The following is an 18,216-nucleotide window of genomic DNA, read 5'->3' as shown; positions in this document are numbered from 1 at the left end:
TCCTCCAAATTCAGCACCATAAAATGTCAGAAGCTGGGCTGAACTCCAAGGGTTACTCTTGGGGCCAAAAAAATATGATCTCTACTTACTGAGGGTCACTTCTGTCTATATAATTATAAATACTTATTGCAGTCCGTGGCATAAAACTCAACAATTTTGAGTTTTGTATTCAGACAGCTCGCAGTCACTGCCACCAGACAGCTGCTCTGTTTCATGTTCTCAGAGTGTTTTTTTCCACTAGGGTCTATACGGTGCACTTATTTATATAGTAACCTTGCTGGAATTTTTTACTTCATCTCCTGGTAGGTATATCCCTTACTTATGAAAGGATCCGTGCAGCTGTAAGCGTTCACTTGAACCCGTGATTCATAACATTGCACTTTTCTGTAAGTCAAATTAACCCTTAAGGGGCTCGGTGTCTTTAAATGGGTAATTTACTCAAAACAATCGATGATCCCCAAGTTTGATTGTGTCCTTTGGATGAGATGCTCAACCAAGGATCTGTATCCGTCAGTTCAGGTGGATGTTAAAGATTCTCATGACATTACTTGAAAAGGGAGGTTTCTCCTAATGTCTTGACCAGCAACTCTTCCCCCCCACCCCCCCATTAACCCCCCACCCACAATACAAATTGGTCATTCACTCCATGGCCATTTGTGCAAATCACCTACAAAATACGCAGTCACTCCCACCCTCGCCTGACTCCACTGGCTCCCCATCACCCAGAGGATCGAGTTCAAGATCCTCGTCCTCACCTTTAAGGCCATCCATAGCCTTGCCCCCTCCTATGTCTCTGACCTGCTGACTCCCTACCAACCTCCCCACTCCCTCCGTTCATCGGGCTCCTGCCTGCTCCATGTCTCCCGCCCGACCCGCTCTACCATCGGTGGCCGGGCTTTCAGCCTCTCTGTGCCTAGACTCTGGAACTCCATCCTACGGTCCCTTCGCATCGCCTACTCCCTTGCCTCCTTCAAGGCCAATCTCAAGACCCTTTTCTTCGACCGTGCCTTTGGTCTCCCTCCCACCTCTCTCCCCCATGCTCGGGTCCCGACACCTAACTGTTCAACGCTTTGGGATGTCTTCCCGACAAGAAAAGTGCTCTATAAATGTAATTTTTTTTTGTTGTTGTAAAGTATAATCCTGATAAACACTGAAAGGCGAAATATCAAATACAACAATTATTATTTTCGGAGAGGGTGGTGTAGAGACTGTGAAAGTATTAATTATTGCAAAGTGACTCGAACAAAAAGGCGCTGTCATGTTAACCAAGAAGAGAATATCCGCCAAGGCCTTGTTAGTTATTTGGTTACATTGTAAATCATATCACGTCATTCAGTGAATGAAAATATTAACCACATGTACAACTCTAGGCAAATGGATGCCAAAAGCACATTTACATTCCTTAAAGTTTTCGTAAGCAAAAAAATATGATTCAGCGTCTTATACAGTCATCTTTAGAAAAGAGTTGTTCAGTTGATTCCGTCCAAATTCCGTCAATTTCAGTTCGGAAATCGTATGTGTACAGATGATTCATTTGCATCTCAACCTATGTCCGAGTTCTCAGAAGAAGAGCCTACTAGCAGGAGAGGAGGATGAAGCTGCAGAAAAGAAGAGGTGAATACAACACTGGTCATGTAACACTTGAGAAGCATCGCATACCCAGGAAAGGAGAAAGAAAATTCATTATCTCGCTCTCAGGAACACCCATTTCATCAAAGGGTCGGGGGGGACAGAAATGCTTTTCATGTCTTTTTTCCCACCAGTAAACAGTGACATTTTCTTCGATCAGAATCTGCAAGTTGGCTGAACACAGGGTTCTGTTCGTCATCCACTGCACTGTTCCAGCTATGCAGCTGATGGCATGACCTCTGATGATGGTGGTGCTGGGATTATTAGTCAATCATGAGTTTCATTGTGAATCGTGAGTCATGCGTATGCCAGGATGAGCTGCAGCAGGTCCTCAGAACGAACCTTTCTTCCAAAGTCTTGATTTAAGTAGTTGAGTTTTAGCAAACATTTGGCAACAGTGCAATTAAACACTCAGGTTTTGCTTAACTTAATCTTACTCATGTATAATCCTACATTATGTAGAACTATAGATATCTATAGCACAGAAGAAAGCCATTCGGCCCATCGTGTCTGTGCTGGCTCTCTAAAACAGTGGTCCATTCAGTCCCATTTACCTGCCCCCTGCCACCTTCCCCCCAAACACCCCTGTAAATTACTTATTATTTTTAAAGACTTGGATCATTCTCAATTTTTTTTCAAAATAGGAACAAGTTCGCTTCTGTGATTTACAACTGTGACTTCCTACTGACTCACAGATAACCAATTAAATTGCTACATGAGCTGGTGTTTCTGAATTGAAATATTATCCCTTTTTAACATTTATAGTTCAAGTGGTGTCAATATTACACGCGCACCTACATATATATAGTATATTAATATGTATGTGTATGTAAATGGACTTTTTACATCCAATATCTTTTCTTGGTGGAAAATTAGTTGCATTATTTCAAATAAGATGTTTTGCATTCTGGAATTACATTTTCTAATTTCACCTGACACAGGATTTGACTTGAAATGCACAACACTACTTGTTTCATCCCAGCTCAGGTCCTCATATCAACCTTTGCGCTTTTGTACTTGAGGATGACTTTGATTGTAAGCAACAAAGTACACGTGTTGGAAACAGATACAGTTGACGTTGTGTTCTTGGATTCTCACATGGTTTTTGCCTAATAAGTCAATGGGATAAGTTTGACTAATAGCAGAAAAATGCTACATTTCTCGAAGTGACCAAATTTTCTGCTGAATTTTTTTGTTAACTTGCCAAAAGAGAAATTGCCTTGGAAGTGTTTTGATTGATAAATGAACTGCTATAAATAACTCATAGGGAGTAGCAATACGATCCAAAAGTACTTACTGCTGACTTACAATGAAACCAAAGAAAGAAATGTGAAGTGCTCCAGTACAATGCTTGCAGTTTGAGAGCGCAGCTGATCTGATCTGGCTTAAAGAAAACGTACGAAAAGACTAATTAAAGCTGATTTGATTTGAACAAATACCAAATGTCAAAGGTCACAAAACATAGACGCACATTTATGCTGAACATCTGAATGCTGTGCGAGTGTGTTAATGCAATAACAATGGCGAAGGAATCCATCAATGTCCAGGCGCAGACAAGTAGGTAAGGCATTGTACACAGGATTTTTCTCACACATTATTACTTACCTTTTCTGAAGGCAGTGACTTGTTGAGGTGGACTTCCAATGTACCCAGCAGTCTTTGGTGGCTGTTTCCTCTCTCTGAACCAATTGATCGATGGAGCCTCCATAGCAAACCCTACTCTGTCCTCACCTCTGATATCCATACACTGGCACTTTCCATTAGTGGGTCACGAGGTAGCAGTGAATAGTTGATGCGAGAACCAGTGGTTCTTGCTGGTAAGTGCAAATGACTTTGGTTGAGGGGAGTGTAAGATCCAGCTGTAAAGCTCCCTGTGATGAAATATGGTTACTTTATAACAGAGAAAAAATATTAAATATCTGACATTTGGTCCATGGCAATAACTCAACCATATACATATATGTATATATATAGTGTATATATATAGTTCCACGGATTCAAATAAATCACTCCATTCCCATGACTTATGATGTCTTCAGAATTGCTGAATTGAACTGCTGTCTCATTGCTCATGATCAGCCATCTATTATCCAACAGGAACATGCAAAATGTAGAGAGCAATGTATTTTACCCCTTGGCAAATAAAACTGAAGCGAAGAAATTACATTTAGAGCATTTTTTGATGGGTTCACTATCAAATGGGTACTTTATATTTGAATCAAGTATAATTGAAATAACTGAAGACTTCCCAAATTGGATATTCACTTCAAGTTACACATAAAGGTCATCATTGTGTTAGATTTCACCTCCAGGGTAATCAATAAATACAACTTCATATTTTGCAAAACACACTAAAGTGGCTAAAACCAGGTGTCATCCTGGCTCAGTTGGGAGTCCTCTCGCCTCCAATGTTCATGGAGTATTGTGCACAAATTGACTGCTGCAGCCCCTTACAAAACGCACAGTTACTACTACATAAAACTCTGAAGTGCTTTGCAGCATTTCGATGTGACAAAGTCCAAGGAATATTGTTTTTATTCTTATTGCATTAATGTTCTCAGCATTTTAAATCTTTTAATCTGATACGGGAATCCTGATATTACTCATGAGATTCTGAACAGATTTCCAGTCTCAGAATCCTGGATATAACAATAAACAGTGACAATGTGCAGCTTTGATGATGGCCATCAAGGGAGGCAGTGTTCTTGCTGAAACTAACACAATATGTCTGACCTACACTGGAAGCTAATACTTCTCTTGCTGTTCCAATATTTCACGACTCTTCAAAAGCACCAATGAATAAATCAGACTAATAATTAATATGGCTTGCATCTTTATTGAATGTGGCTGAAATTACTATTAATCCTCATACTGGGTGATAAGCATATGGCAACATCAAGTTGCACAAAGCAGGGAATTTTTATCATATTGGTGTAAGGGTTGTACCCTATAATAATAATGATGCTTGAATTTGATACAGCACCTTATTGTGTCATGAGATGTCTTAAAGCACTTTGCAGAATATACTGTAAAGTGAATCGACTGTATATTTTGTGAGTGAAATGTACATGCATAAGAAGGGCGTCATTGTAATTTGAATAATGTACCCTCAATAGCTGCAGTTAACCTGTATATTCATGGTAAATAGTGGTACTTGTAACACACTGGCACATACAATAGGTAAGTTTAGTATAGTATTACCATAATAAGCTTACCCTTTGCTTAGCTATGCCCCAGGCAATGTCTGTATATTTTCAACAAGTTGTACAGACAACTAATAAAAAAAGAGACAGGTTTAACATGTACCTATCACAGTGATACTCCACCCTCTAAGTATTTTGAGTATGACATTCTCCGTTGGACAGTGGGTCATGTTGCCTGAAGGGACATTCAAACACATGGGGGGGAAAAAAACACAAATACACCTTAGTTTAAGTGAGTATATAAGACTTTATTGATAATTTCAATCAATTCTCTTCCCCCATCCATCCCCTTTCAATTGCCCAGTGAAAAGAGTCACGTTTTAACCATTCCAACAAATTGGGAGAAATCTGACCCAAGCAGATTGTGGGTTATTATGGTCATTAACTCCTCCAACACACACACCCACTGCTGGTTCACACACAGAGAGCCGATCAAAAACTAACACCAGTGAAAATGTACTGAATAACATTTTTGATCAAAAGAGAGAGAAAAGTTATTTCAAACCCAGTTCAACATTAGAGGGGGGTAATTTTAAGAGTGAGGTACATCACAGCTAAAAGCCTTACTCCAAATAAGTAAGACTCGGTAATTGAATGGAAATCAGAGGCTGTTGCCAAATGCTCTTTAAGTTTTCTGCAGAGAGACAGGGATATGAATGGCTCCCAGATCTTTGGAATATTGTGCATGCAGAAAGGGCCGGCTTGTGTGGCTGTCTGGTGCATATTTCTGGCTGGCTATGTTTGTTTATGGTGTCAGCCCTGACTGGAGTAGCAAGACCCTGAGATCACTCTATTACCCAACAAGAAACCACCTCTACAAGCATCAGCCACGGCTCCTGTGGCCTCTGCAATCCGCCCTCCCTCTCTCTCGTAACTGTAACAGGCAAATATATCTGATATGTGTCTAACGCACGGCTTAGTGGAGAATATAGGGGGAAGGTAGGAGCAGGAGCTGAGTTTAGAATAGGTTTTAACGTGTGAACTGCTGTCTTCAGCTCAGCTTTTGTTATTTATTCTGTGTATAGCTTATTTTTTTCCCTCCAATTAGAAAGTTATTAAAAGTTCTACACATTTATGTGCTGAGTACAGTGAAGGTAAGGTATTGTTTGCCTCTGTGTGTGTGCGTGTGTGTGTGTGTGTGTATGATATGTGTGTGTTTGTGGGGTGGGGGGAAGAAATCTTCCAGCTTCAATTCCTTTTTTGTTCAGATCCCTGTAAAATCAAATGTTATTGGAACAATACTAATAATCCTTGCATTTGATATATCGCCGTATCACATCAGTAAAGGTGATCATTGGGATTTAGAAGATTTACAACCCAGGTATTCCTGCAGGTATCAGAAATCAATGCATGCTTTAGACCAGACGAATGTCTGCTTGGAGCATGACAATTGGTTGTTTCACTATCAAATGCATTTGAGCATAGCTGACCTCTCTGGTACTCTTGCTTTCAAGGTCTTTGTTTTCTGCTGTCATTTTTATGTTTAGTGGAGAGCGGTTACTTTTTTTACTTGTTTTTTAACACCAGGCAATCCGCTTAGAATAATAAGAATAATACTTGCATTTGACATTACGCCTTTCACATCAGGAGGACATCTCAAAGCGCTTCACAGGGTTTTACTGTGACTGTGGATTTTTGTAGTCAGACGTGGCAGCCAATTTGCGCACAGTGATGTCCCACAAAAAATAGCCATGCAGCGAATGACCAATTTTATCTTACAATCTTTTGAGACTAACTTCAGAACCGGCTTCACTTTTATGGCATAGACGCAGAAACTCATTTAGAAGGGATATGGAATAACAATCTAGGCTACAATTCCGAGTCACTCCTTTTCCCAATGGACAGATAACCAGACAATATGCTGTATCATTTATATATAAATACAATGTGCAGTGGTTTTACATTTGCAGCTAGTGCACAAATAAACCAATTTGCTGCCTCTTCCTCCCATGTGACATGACTTATTTGTAATAGTTCATTTATCATCGCCCTCACTGCTGCACTTCCTTCGTTCCCACATGATATTACAACTAACACTGGGTTTTAGAAAACTCTCACGCCAGAGTTCTGAATGCAGTGCAGGCTCCATTGCTGTGGGGGAATTTACAGTATGATCAATACAATCCTCACAGCTGCAGAACACAATGCAAAGCATTTCTTCACACAGAGGATTGTTACGACATGCAACGCTCTGCCCCAGGAATCTGCAGAGACGAAATCAATAGGGATGTTTAAAAGAGAGATCGACAGATATACTTGGTAATAGAGGTGTTAAGGTGTGTGTCACCCGGGTTACTGCTAAGATCGAATAAACTGATGGAACAGGCTCGATGGGTTAAATAGCCTCACATCTTTTTCCTGTTTTCCTGTGCAGTAACTGCTGCAGCAAATAATATTTCTGCTGGCTGGAATGTTGCTTTAACACAATACGAATAGAAATGATCAGTGCAGAACAAAGCCATTTGGCCTATGTTTGCCCATGCTTGCCGGGGCCACTGTAATATAATCCTAGTCTTACAAATTGCTTCAAAAATCTTCTTACAATCAATAACAGTTTACAATCAACTCTTCCCTCCCCTAACCCCATACAAGACATTTTTATTAAATGAAGTAATCGAAACAAATGTATTTTATGAAACTGAATTGTGGTTGATGTTGAATGCAACAAAATGCAGGCATTTTCAGGGTCTAACCATACATGTAACAGCGTGTAAGTCTGATCTGGGCCTGATCTGGGTCTTAATGGTGTACTATAGCAGTAATATTGTACATGTCTGATCACATCATGCAGCACTCTCTGTGGAGCGAAGTGCCCACATAAAACAATGGAAAACAAAAAAATGTTCTGAATCATGGTATTGCCACTGCAAAATCAGAAAACTACGTGTTCCTCTGTTTGATAAGGAATGTACCTACCACTTGACTGAACTTACGAGGGATAATGTTACTATATTGTACTGGTGCATTTGTACCATCTTGTGTCCATATCCCACATGCAACATTCCACTATAAATACAAATATACAGCTATGAATACACAGTTTACACTGAAATCCAGTGAAGTTCTTTAAGATCTTTTAACAACATAAGTCACTATTTAATAATAATAATCCTTTCATTTTATATAGTACTTTTCACCTCAGAAGGATTTTCTCAAAGCACTTCACAGGACTTGTAATGCAATGTGTTGTAACTATGTATTTGTGTATTTTGTAGGCGAACAAAATACACAGTCAAATGCAAGGATCTTTATTATGTGACCTTATCGTTCAGTGCCGTGGGTTTATTTTTCTTCCAGCTCTATCCTCTGCCACTCAGACTCCCATGTTCATCATTCATCTCAAAGCCCCTTAAAGCTAACTGACAACGAACACATGATACATAAGTCATTGATCCACAGAGCACGTCTGTGTGCTCTACTGAATAACATGACCCGCTAAAGAGATGAACAAACAGCAGTAATAAGCCATAACAATATGATCTAGATGTTGCAGACAGGAGAAACAAAGGTTTATACAAGTAAACCACGGAGTGAATGGATTCAATCAGTCATTCATTCTTTCAGTGCTTGTAACATTCTTAGGCTGACGTACTGTGGATAGATTTTCTCATCCACACACACATTTGTTCTGTGGGTCATTGCGATGCATACTTGTCTGTCGGTAGCCTTTCTGTGTTGACACCTAAAATGCAGCAAAGATTGATCTTGTCGCATTTTTGACGTGACCGTGTAAATTGTCTCCGTCCTGGCCACCCATTATCTAAACTACCACTGGAGCCAAACCCTGGACAAATCAACGTCTATTGTTTTGACATTACTCACACCTCCGAAATGGGTAGAACGATGGTGCAAGAAGGTAAATGAAAAGGTTAGAGACTTGGACAGAATTGGACAAAGAAAGATCAGAGGAGAACAGATGACAGGACAAATAGGAACAAGTGGAGGCCTTTCATTCCATTGCACTATTTGATTAAATCATGACAGAATTTTAAATTCAATTTCTCTGCAATTTTCAGCATAACCCTTAATTCTCAAGCATCTATCCAGAAGGAGTGTGTTTAAATATTTCTTTTTTTATTATTTAAAATTACTTCTTGGGTGTCTAGTTTTGTTATTCTTCATGATTTTGGCTTATTTTTAAATTTCGAAATTGGTTATATTATCCACTACTGTACTAAATGTTAAAGAAAGGACTAAACTGTGTTATCATTGTCTGACACCAAAGGTTAATGACATTATTAAACACTCAAGGTTGCGCCCGTAACCTAAGATGCATTAGAACAGAAATGTTGACTGCAGTTCAAGGCTATAGTGGTAAACTATTGACCCAAGGTTTGAGAAATCAGTATGCCAAAGGCTAAGGGCATTATTCCACACTCCAATTCACTTCTGTAACATAAGGGGCAGTGATTCAACTAATAGCCTTAAAACTACAGCCAATATTTGTTTTATTATATCCTTGAACTAAAAATGTAGTTACATAATAGACTAGGGAGCAAAAATTATGTACTGAGACTAAAAAGAATGCAGATTCAGAACATTCTGACTTTTCAAAAGCAATCAATGCTCAGGCCAGACAGGGTGGCGCAGTTTGTTAAATGCTGTCCTTTCACCTCTAGAGACTGAGTTTAAACTCAGTCCAGACTAACGGAATGAAAGTCTCAACTCGCTGATGATTGTGGTAGTTTTTTTCTGATCGGTTGGTTTTCAGTACAGGCCCCAACGGTTGGAAGTCCATTGGCCACAATCTGACACCAGTTGGCACTGGACCAACAATATCACTCATGCCTGTTTACATTGGGACAATCCAGGAGCATTCTGGTTGAATGTCAGATCAGCTTGAACCAGTTTGCTTGATTGACAATCGCTTAACTGGCTGAAAATTATAAATGCACTTTGAGTCCTCAGCTATAGTGTGCATTGCATGAATCAACGGGGGATGCCATGACATAGCACAATATTTCATAGCTAAGCCAACCGATTGAGAGGACAGTCTTAGAGAAACTGGAGGCAGTTCCACTCAAACCAATTTCTCCACCAGTTGGGCAAAGGCGATCTATCAATTTGTTAAACTGCGGTCAAACAAAAATAAAGCAATGATTAATTCAGCTCTGCCAGAATCTGGAATGATTTATAGCTGACATATTAATGGTAGTGGGATCAGAAATAAAATCAGATTGGAAAATACATAGTACTTCAATCTACAATCACCCTTATATCCAGTATCAGAGAGCACAAGAATGGCTTATGTGGGAAATTGAAATGTCCTAATGTTGTATTCGAGAGTTTGGAGTTAAGAGAGAACTTTTCCCTGTGTATTTTCTGTGTGTGATCTAGGAATCACTTTGTGTTAACGCTGTGTAAAAAAGTGGGAAATGTTCTTCCTCATTCTAATGAATCAAAATCACAAAATGAACGCATAAGAGCATTTACAACATAACATTTATCATGTCATATTCAATGTCTCAGCCTGGCTCAGTTAATAACATTTTCCCTCTGTGTCAGGAGCACATGGGTACAAATCCTTCATTTGAGACATGAACTAACTGGAGGTCCGTTACATTGTTGAGGGCACCATTCTTCAAACGAGACATTAAACCAAATGAGACAACCAACCTGTTCAGTTGGATGTTAAAGATCCCGAGTTTCTCCTGGTGTCCTGGCCATCAATCTCCCAGGAAAAAATTGGTCATTCCTTTCATGGCCATTTGTGGGACTTTGCTGTGTGCAAATTGACTGCCGCATTTACCTGCATTTTTACAGTCTCTGCACTGTACAGTAATTTCTGTGAACCGCTTTGATACATTTTGCTGACGTGATAAGGCGCTATATGAAATGCAAGGGTTATTATATTATTACGATGGTGATATTATGTGACAGTGCGACATGTTAGAGAATTTTTGAAAATCTGTTCACTGGCTTGCTAACACCTGTAATGTTAAAATGAACACTTATCTCTGTCCTATCACTATTGACACCATGTCTTGGAGACACGCCTGGGTTCTCTGTCAAAAGTTAGGTCTAAAGGAATAACGTCACCCAAAATTTATATTCATACAAGAACAAGGGCTCATACCTCAAAAATAAATACAATACAACAGAAGGGAATTGGAAAAGCAGAGTGTTTTTTTATTAGTAAAAGGGTGACAAGTCCTGTAACGACAAAGGTGGTGGAGTAAGAAACCACAATGGATTTCAAAAAGAAACCAGACAAGTTCTTGTCAACTAAAAGGATTTAGAATAATTCAACAGATACAACAAAGGAATTTTGTAAGAAATTGGGTTGTTAGACTGGATGGACAAATGGTCTACTCCTAAAGTCCTTATTATTCTTTGTTTTCGGACATTGGACTGGTATTTAATTACAGTTACATATCGGAGTTTGACCACTGAACTTTGTGAATTTAACAAGCCCTGGTTTTCTCAATGCCAACTTGCTTTAACCCATTGCCCACTTCCATCATTCAGCTACTAATATACACATATCATGATAGCGTAGGATACCTACATAACAGTGCTAAATAATAATAATAATAATAATCCTTGCATTTCATATAGCACCGTATCATGTCGTTGAGACATCTCAAAGCGCATCACAGAATAAATCGTAAAGTGGATTGATTGTGTACTTTGTGAGCAGAACATTTGTTGTTACAACCCTTTTCCAGGGCCTTGGGATGTCCTCCCGATGTGAAAGGCCCTACACAAATATAATCTTATCGTTGCTATCCTCCACAAATATTGAGAGATAGAAAGTACTGCTTATTGCAAGTTCTTCTCAAAACACTTTTATTTTAATGAGCAAAACTTTGCATAAACTAAAGTTGCATTTGAGAAATAAGTTTAATGTGAATCACTAAAGTTTTTTTAAGTTAATAAATTGCTTCCATTCCCCCTTACCCCATTAAATTTACACACGCATTCGTATATATGCACAAGTGTACAGACATAAATTTACATATATACACAAGCTTTCAAAGTCCCATTAAAGACGAGGTCTCTTTGGTTCCCAAGTTCATGTATGCATGTATGCAATGCAATACTAATTTATGCTCAGTTTTGTCAGCTTGTGATTTACTAGGTAAAGCATAACTTTGAAGTACAGGACTGCGGTGCGTAGAATAATTTAAAAAGGAACTGTTTTGCGCATGAGAGCATTTGATTTATATTGAGAAAAAAGTCTAAACAGGAAATACTTGCAAAAGTTTTCTTTCTTTGCTGAAATCGGATGAAGTTTATTTACTTTTTATGCACATTCCTGGTCTGCACACTGCAAACAAAAAAAGATAGTATATCCAGAAAGAGATCTTGTTCGAAAAGAGGGAGAGATTTATTTATTTCCTTTTATGTTGCAATCAAACAAATCTTTTTTTTCCACATATGCACTTGGGGACCAGAGGGCATTACCTTGACCTCTCTGTGATCTGATGGTCGGACTTCAGGTTATGTCCTCCCAAATAACTCTTCCATATCACACCAGCATTTTGGGTTTGGGGGACATTTATTTCTCTTGTTATCTGCACGACTTGTGTGCGTATTTTTTTTAATTCTCAGTAAATGACCACAATATGATTTTCACATTGTAAATGAACGTTAAACGCTTCTAAATTAAGACATTCATTAAATATGACTCGGAGTATTAATTCCCCTCTTATTTTCTCCTGCACCAAACGTTTTTTTTAAAAAAAAAATTCCTTTTTTTTCATTCGTTTTTCTGAACATTTTATATTCCGAGCGCGAAATTCACCTCCGTATAAAAGGCTGTCGAGTTTCTCTACATTTCCCTCTCCCCAACCCAAAAAAAAATTGAATTAATTAATTAACGTGAATTGCACCAACCTTGGAATAATTAAAGGCATTTTTTTAAAAACCTTCTGAAATATCCCCCCCCCCTCCTCTATATAAACGATAACAAGTGGATGTTTTATTTTAATCGCCAAAATCGATGGGAGAATGCATTTCCTGAACCGAAAAAAACCCAAAAAAGAACAGATTTCCCTTTTTTTTTCTCCAACACACCATCACTCCAGCCCCCAAAATAACTGATTTGCCCCCCCACACACAAAAAAATAGTTTCCCCCTTTAAGAGGCCAGTTGGGTTGAGTTGAGTTGAGTTGAGTTGATGGTCAGCTCATATCTCCACGTCAAACCCATAGCCCTGTCCACACACATCACCTATTTCTGTAACTTGACGAGGAACTTAAAAAAAGCAGCAGCAACAGCAGATAAAGTAGATTGCAGTCGTTTGCAACAGCAGCAGCAGCAACAACAACAACAACAACAACAGCCCCAAAAGCCACCAAGTTGTGGGAACCACACGCTTTCCTTCTGCAATGCTGCGTTAATTGCATCTCAGGCACTCATCAGTGTTCAACTGCTAATACTCTGCCCCTCACTCTTGCTTTCCTTCTCCAGACTCACGTTGACTCTCCACTTGGGAGACGTGTTATTTTTTTTACACACCACACACACACACACACACACACGCACGCAAATTAAAATAGAGATCTGGCTTTCGGAGGGCGGTGGTGGTGGGTGGTGGTGGTGAGGGTACAAATCCACCCACCCGTGCGTTCGCCATAATTATTAGCAAAAGAGCCCAGTGATGCAAAAGTATTAACGCGCCGAAGACTCAATTAACCGTTAGCTTGGAGTTGGGGTTGTCCAAATAAATAAGAGGCGGCTCTTTTTTATTAGCGTTTGGTACTTGAATTTCCTTTTACCATAACATTGCAGCTTCACGTCTTTTTTTTTGGTGGGGGGGGGGGGGAATAGAGAGAAAACAATATTAAAAGTTCTCTTATAACACGACTACCGAATTTCCATGACATCACTCATTACCTTTTGTAATGTTTCGTTCCAAACAAATATTTGCAACCTTTCAGATACCTAATTTCCCTGAGGAAATGTATGCCTCGGGAAATTCTCGTGTCAAATATTAATCCACAATGATAATAGTTCTGCAAACTACTGAAATTGCTGTAGAGAATGAAATAAGTTTAATATATTCAGACCAGAGTGCAATAACATTAAACAACGTATTTATGGAATTAATTTACTTTCCTCTGAGTGGAAAAATAATTATAACATGTCCTTGAATAATTAATCTTTCTCTCCCCCCCCCAAAAAAAATAATAACCCCAAGCAAGTATCCATCGCATTTTATTTCCCAGTTTCGCAAAACTCTTTTGCAAACACATAACTCTTGAAAACATTCCCAAGTACTTCGAACCTATCATCCATCTCCGGTCGCTTGTACTCTCCCCACAATTGGCACAAAAAATACAACCGAGATGTGGAAAAATAGCCCGAATAATATTTTTAATGAGAAATGACAAATAACATACTCATCAAAAAAAAACCCGAATAGACACTTCCGTTCGGTATTTGGTGCTTTTTTTTTCGTGTGGGTCTATTACAGAATATCAGTTTAAAAAAAAAGTACAGTAAAACATACGTTTTTTTTTAGTACTTGGTGCAACAATAATTTTTTTTTCTGTGACCAAAGGGGCCAACTCTTTAACGTGTTACTTGGCTGACAGGCGAGGAGGCGTCTATTTGACGGTACAGCATATACAGACAATGACATTGCAAAAAATATACATTAACGCAAACAGCTGGAATCTATCTCATAATGTGGCTGACATCATGATGTGCTTAAGCAAAGCGTGACGTTTACTTAGTGAATTAATGAAATCGGTGTTACCTAAAACGCTTCTGCATGGCGACTAACACAGGGCATCACAGGATGGAGAGCGTCAGTGATAGCCTTTAAAAGGGGTGCAAACTGCTTTTACACCAGAGATGTGAAAGGTTCCCTCACCGATTTGTCTTAGCAAAAATTTTTTTTTTTTTGGGGCTTGGAATTAAACACTTGTTTTAAGTATATTTTTTAAAAAATCGTGTGACCAACCCCTCCCCCCCTTCCCCCACCCTCCCTCCCACCGACCCCTCCAAAAAAAGGAGATTTTTTAACATTTTTTTAAATATATATGTATATAGATCAAAGCTAGCATATTTGGAATCTCGCAAAGATGTTTAAATTGTTTTTTTTTTGGGTGGGGTAGGGGGGGGAAAGCAAAAAAAATAAAATAATAGATTTGACTGCAGTACCATGAGGTGTGTGTGTGTGTGTGTGTGTGTGTGTGTAGATGTGGGTCGTGTCGTCTGAACTCTACTTCAAATTAAAACAAGCTTCAGAACAGGCGAATGGGATGTAGGAATAAAATGGGAACCCGACGTGATAATATTTACCAGGTATCTGATGCGTATCAAACGTCAAGGAGGTATTGAAAGCTGTGCAGACCTTTGAGGTGGCCAAAAGGGAATTGCCAAAACATCTATTGGGTAGACCTTCTAAATGCAACGTTGGCGTTGAGTGCTCGGTGGGTTTGTCATCCTGGGCGCTGTGGCTTGACTTGGAGAGAATGCTCTCTATGCTAAAGCTCCTGAATCGCTCCGGGTGTGAGTTGTGATTGCTCTCTGCTTTCCCCCTCCCGCTCTGGCTCTGGCTCTGGCTGCTCTGCTCCGATGGCAGAGTCTGGCTTCCTTCAGTCCCTGATCCCGAGCCGGTGATGCGAGGTGAGGGGGAGCCATTGGACGCTGCCTCGCCTCGGGCAACCGCTCCCGGTGTTGGTGGGACCGTCCCACCTTCGCTGACCTCGGTGGAAGGGCAATTGGATGCTCCTCGGTCAGGGTTGGGGTCGGCCTGGAATTCGGATTCGGCTGAGGCGACCATTGCAAGAGGGGTGGGCACAACGAGAGATCGTCCTGAGGGAGGGGGGCTGGACCACACAGCACATTGGGCTGGAGGAAGGGTCACAGCCTTGGCATTGGACCCAACTGTAGGTGGACAGAGAAACGCTAGATCACCACCCCTCAAGGTCTGGTCACTTTTGCCCTCAGCTCCTGATGGGACAACCACAGGCTGGTAGCCTCCTAGATTCTCCTCGTCGCCTCCTCTTCTCCTCCCCGCTCTGTCGACGTTGTCTGGCGGAATCCCTGCCCTTGACAAACCCCCTGAGTCGGGTGAGTTGGGTGGTGGTTTCAAGCCCAGGTCAGCCTCGGCTTTGGGAGATGGATTGCCCGCCAAGTGGCCACTGGCGCCCTTCTGGTGACTGTCCATCCTGCTGTTCCTCTTGGCTTCCCTCAGGTCCTGTGGTCCAGGGCCTTTGCCCCTGCGTTTCCTCCGGCGGTAGTTGCCATTCTCGAACATGTCCACGCACCTTGGGTCCAGCGTCCAGTAACTGCCTTTGCCAGGTTTCCCCTTTTCCCGGGAAACTTTGACAAAGCAGTCGTTGAGGGAGAGGTTGTGCCTGATCGAGTTCTGCCAACCCTGCTTGTTGTCATGGTAAAATGGGAAGCGCTCCATGATGTATTGGTAAATCCCATTGAGTGTGACTTTCTGCTCATGGGCGCTTTTGATGGCCATGGCGATCAGAGCAATGTAACTGTAAGGTGGCTTTTGAGGAGGTTCGTGTCTGGCAATCACGCTATTGGCACCGAATCCCAAAGAAGGGAACATGGCAGTGCCCCCTCCATACAGGAAGACTCCAGGACCAGTGCTTAAGCACATTGCAGGTCTCTGCCCTCTGAATTGCTGCAGATGGTCGCTATAGATATGATTCATAGTTGTCTGTCTGTTCACGCCGTCTCTGCAGCAGACTTTTTTTTATTACTGTATCTCCTTTTCTTTACTTTTCTTTCAAACAATCTCCCCCCCCTCCCCCCCACCCACCCAACCCCCCCCCCCCCTCCAAAAAAAAAAGAAATCACACGCACTCAACAAAAGTAGACTCACAGGATTCCCCACAACAGACCCAACTGTTCTAAAGTTCAGCAAATGTGAGCTCTGCCTTTCCTTCTCTCTCCCTCTCCCTCTCTCTCTCTAAAGATTGTCCCTTCGTCACAGCCCAAAATGTTAAATAATTGTTGTAAGTTGCTATTTTATGTTGACTTTCCACTGGAAAATAAATTGTCTATGATAAACAGTCGTTTTATTCTCAGCCCACCCACATTAATTAAATTTCATTGCATGGAGAGAAAAAAATCTAGGCTTTTTTTTTCCACGTGTCTTGGGCGTACCAGCCAATCGTTCGCTTGGTTGTTCGTTCATTTGTTTATAGAATTAGTCTGTTGATAAGTCTGCCCACCCAAGTTGAATCAAGCTGTGTTTATTTGGAAAAAAATTTCCGGGCACCCAATACATAAACGCACTGATCTGATGTTTGAAATATCACGTCCACCTCTGATGCTATAAGCGCGCACACACACACACACACAGACATATATACATACAGCCACCACCAAAAAAAAGAAGTCTTGCAAACTCCTGAAACCTTCCAATACCTATATTTGAAATCTGTGCACAGATTTCAATGGCAATTTGACTTGGCCGATGCAGGGATTTTTTTTTGAATTGTATACAGAGCAACTTTTTTTTCTCTTTCTCTCTCTCTCTCTCTCTCTCTCTCTCCCTCTCCCTCTCTCCTTAAATATTTTTTTTTGTTTTGTTTCTTTCGGTGTGTTTGCACCAACCCAACCCAACCCAACCCAACCAACCATCTGCAGATGTTGAGGACAGGTTGGAGGTCATGAGGAAGAACACTTGCAAACGAAGGAAAGTTCCAAGCGACAAAAATCCATAAAAGGGGAACTTGGCAACCGTGACCAAATCGCTTCCCTTTCATGAACCAGTTCTTTTTTTTATATTGTCAGCGAATGTATGCCTGTTGCTTTATATTATATACTATTTTTTTCCTGTTTACAATAAGGATGGGGATTATAACAACTTTTGCAAGTAATCACAGCTGTCTAATGATTACACAAAGTACTGGGGCTTAATCGTATAAACTTTCGGTTTCTCGAGTGATATAAAACCATGCCAATTGCCACAGAGATAAAATGCGAAGCATGTTGCAGTATTTGCGATTGCAACACCTTTTAATCTGTTTCTTACGATTTATGTTTTTTTTATTCCTATAATATATCTATATTGTGAAAGAATTACAATGAGATGAACGGATATTTTTGAGTGTGTGTGTGTGTGGGGGGGGGGGGGGGGGGGGGGGGACGACGACAAGATTGGAACTGCGTATAAAGTCGCCGAAAGCCTCTGCTGTGACCTGAGTGTCAGTTTCCAGTCGGTTTCTATACCCTCAAACCCAAACCACCCGACATCCCTGTGAACTGCGTGGAATTAGCAGCGGATCTATCAGAACGTGTAGGAATAATGTTTCAATGGCGTGTGTGTGTTTGTGTGTGTGAGACGAGGGGGTGGTGTGGGGGGGGGGGTGGGGGGTGTGGGGGAGTTTCACTTCAAATAAGTAGTGAATCTCGATGTAAGTTTGCAGTAAGATCTCACTGATGTATCAGAGTGTCGTGT

At 40.6% G+C, this 18,216-nt stretch overlaps 1 protein-coding gene across 1 annotated transcript; it reads right to left on the bottom strand.

Annotated features, from left to right (window-relative positions):
* Positions 1 to 14,965: 14,965 nt before the first annotated feature.
* On the bottom strand, positions 14,966 to 16,429 carry LOC103175932 (forkhead box protein L1). Its single transcript, XM_007889238.2, has one exon. It carries the CDS (start codon positions 16,405 to 16,407, stop codon positions 15,007 to 15,009), a length of 1,401 nt encoding a protein of 466 aa, XP_007887429.2. The 5' UTR covers positions 16,408 to 16,429; the 3' UTR covers positions 14,966 to 15,006.
* Between the last annotated feature and the right edge of the window lie 1,787 nt (positions 16,430 to 18,216).

This window comes from Callorhinchus milii, unplaced genomic scaffold (genome assembly GCF_018977255.1).
Source record: "Callorhinchus milii isolate IMCB2004 unplaced genomic scaffold, IMCB_Cmil_1.0 Scaffold14, whole genome shotgun sequence".
NCBI classification, from domain to species: Eukaryota; Metazoa; Chordata; class Chondrichthyes; order Chimaeriformes; family Callorhinchidae; genus Callorhinchus; species Callorhinchus milii.
Note: the sequence above shows the minus strand (reverse complement) of the source record. Positions and strands in the feature narration are given on the sequence as shown.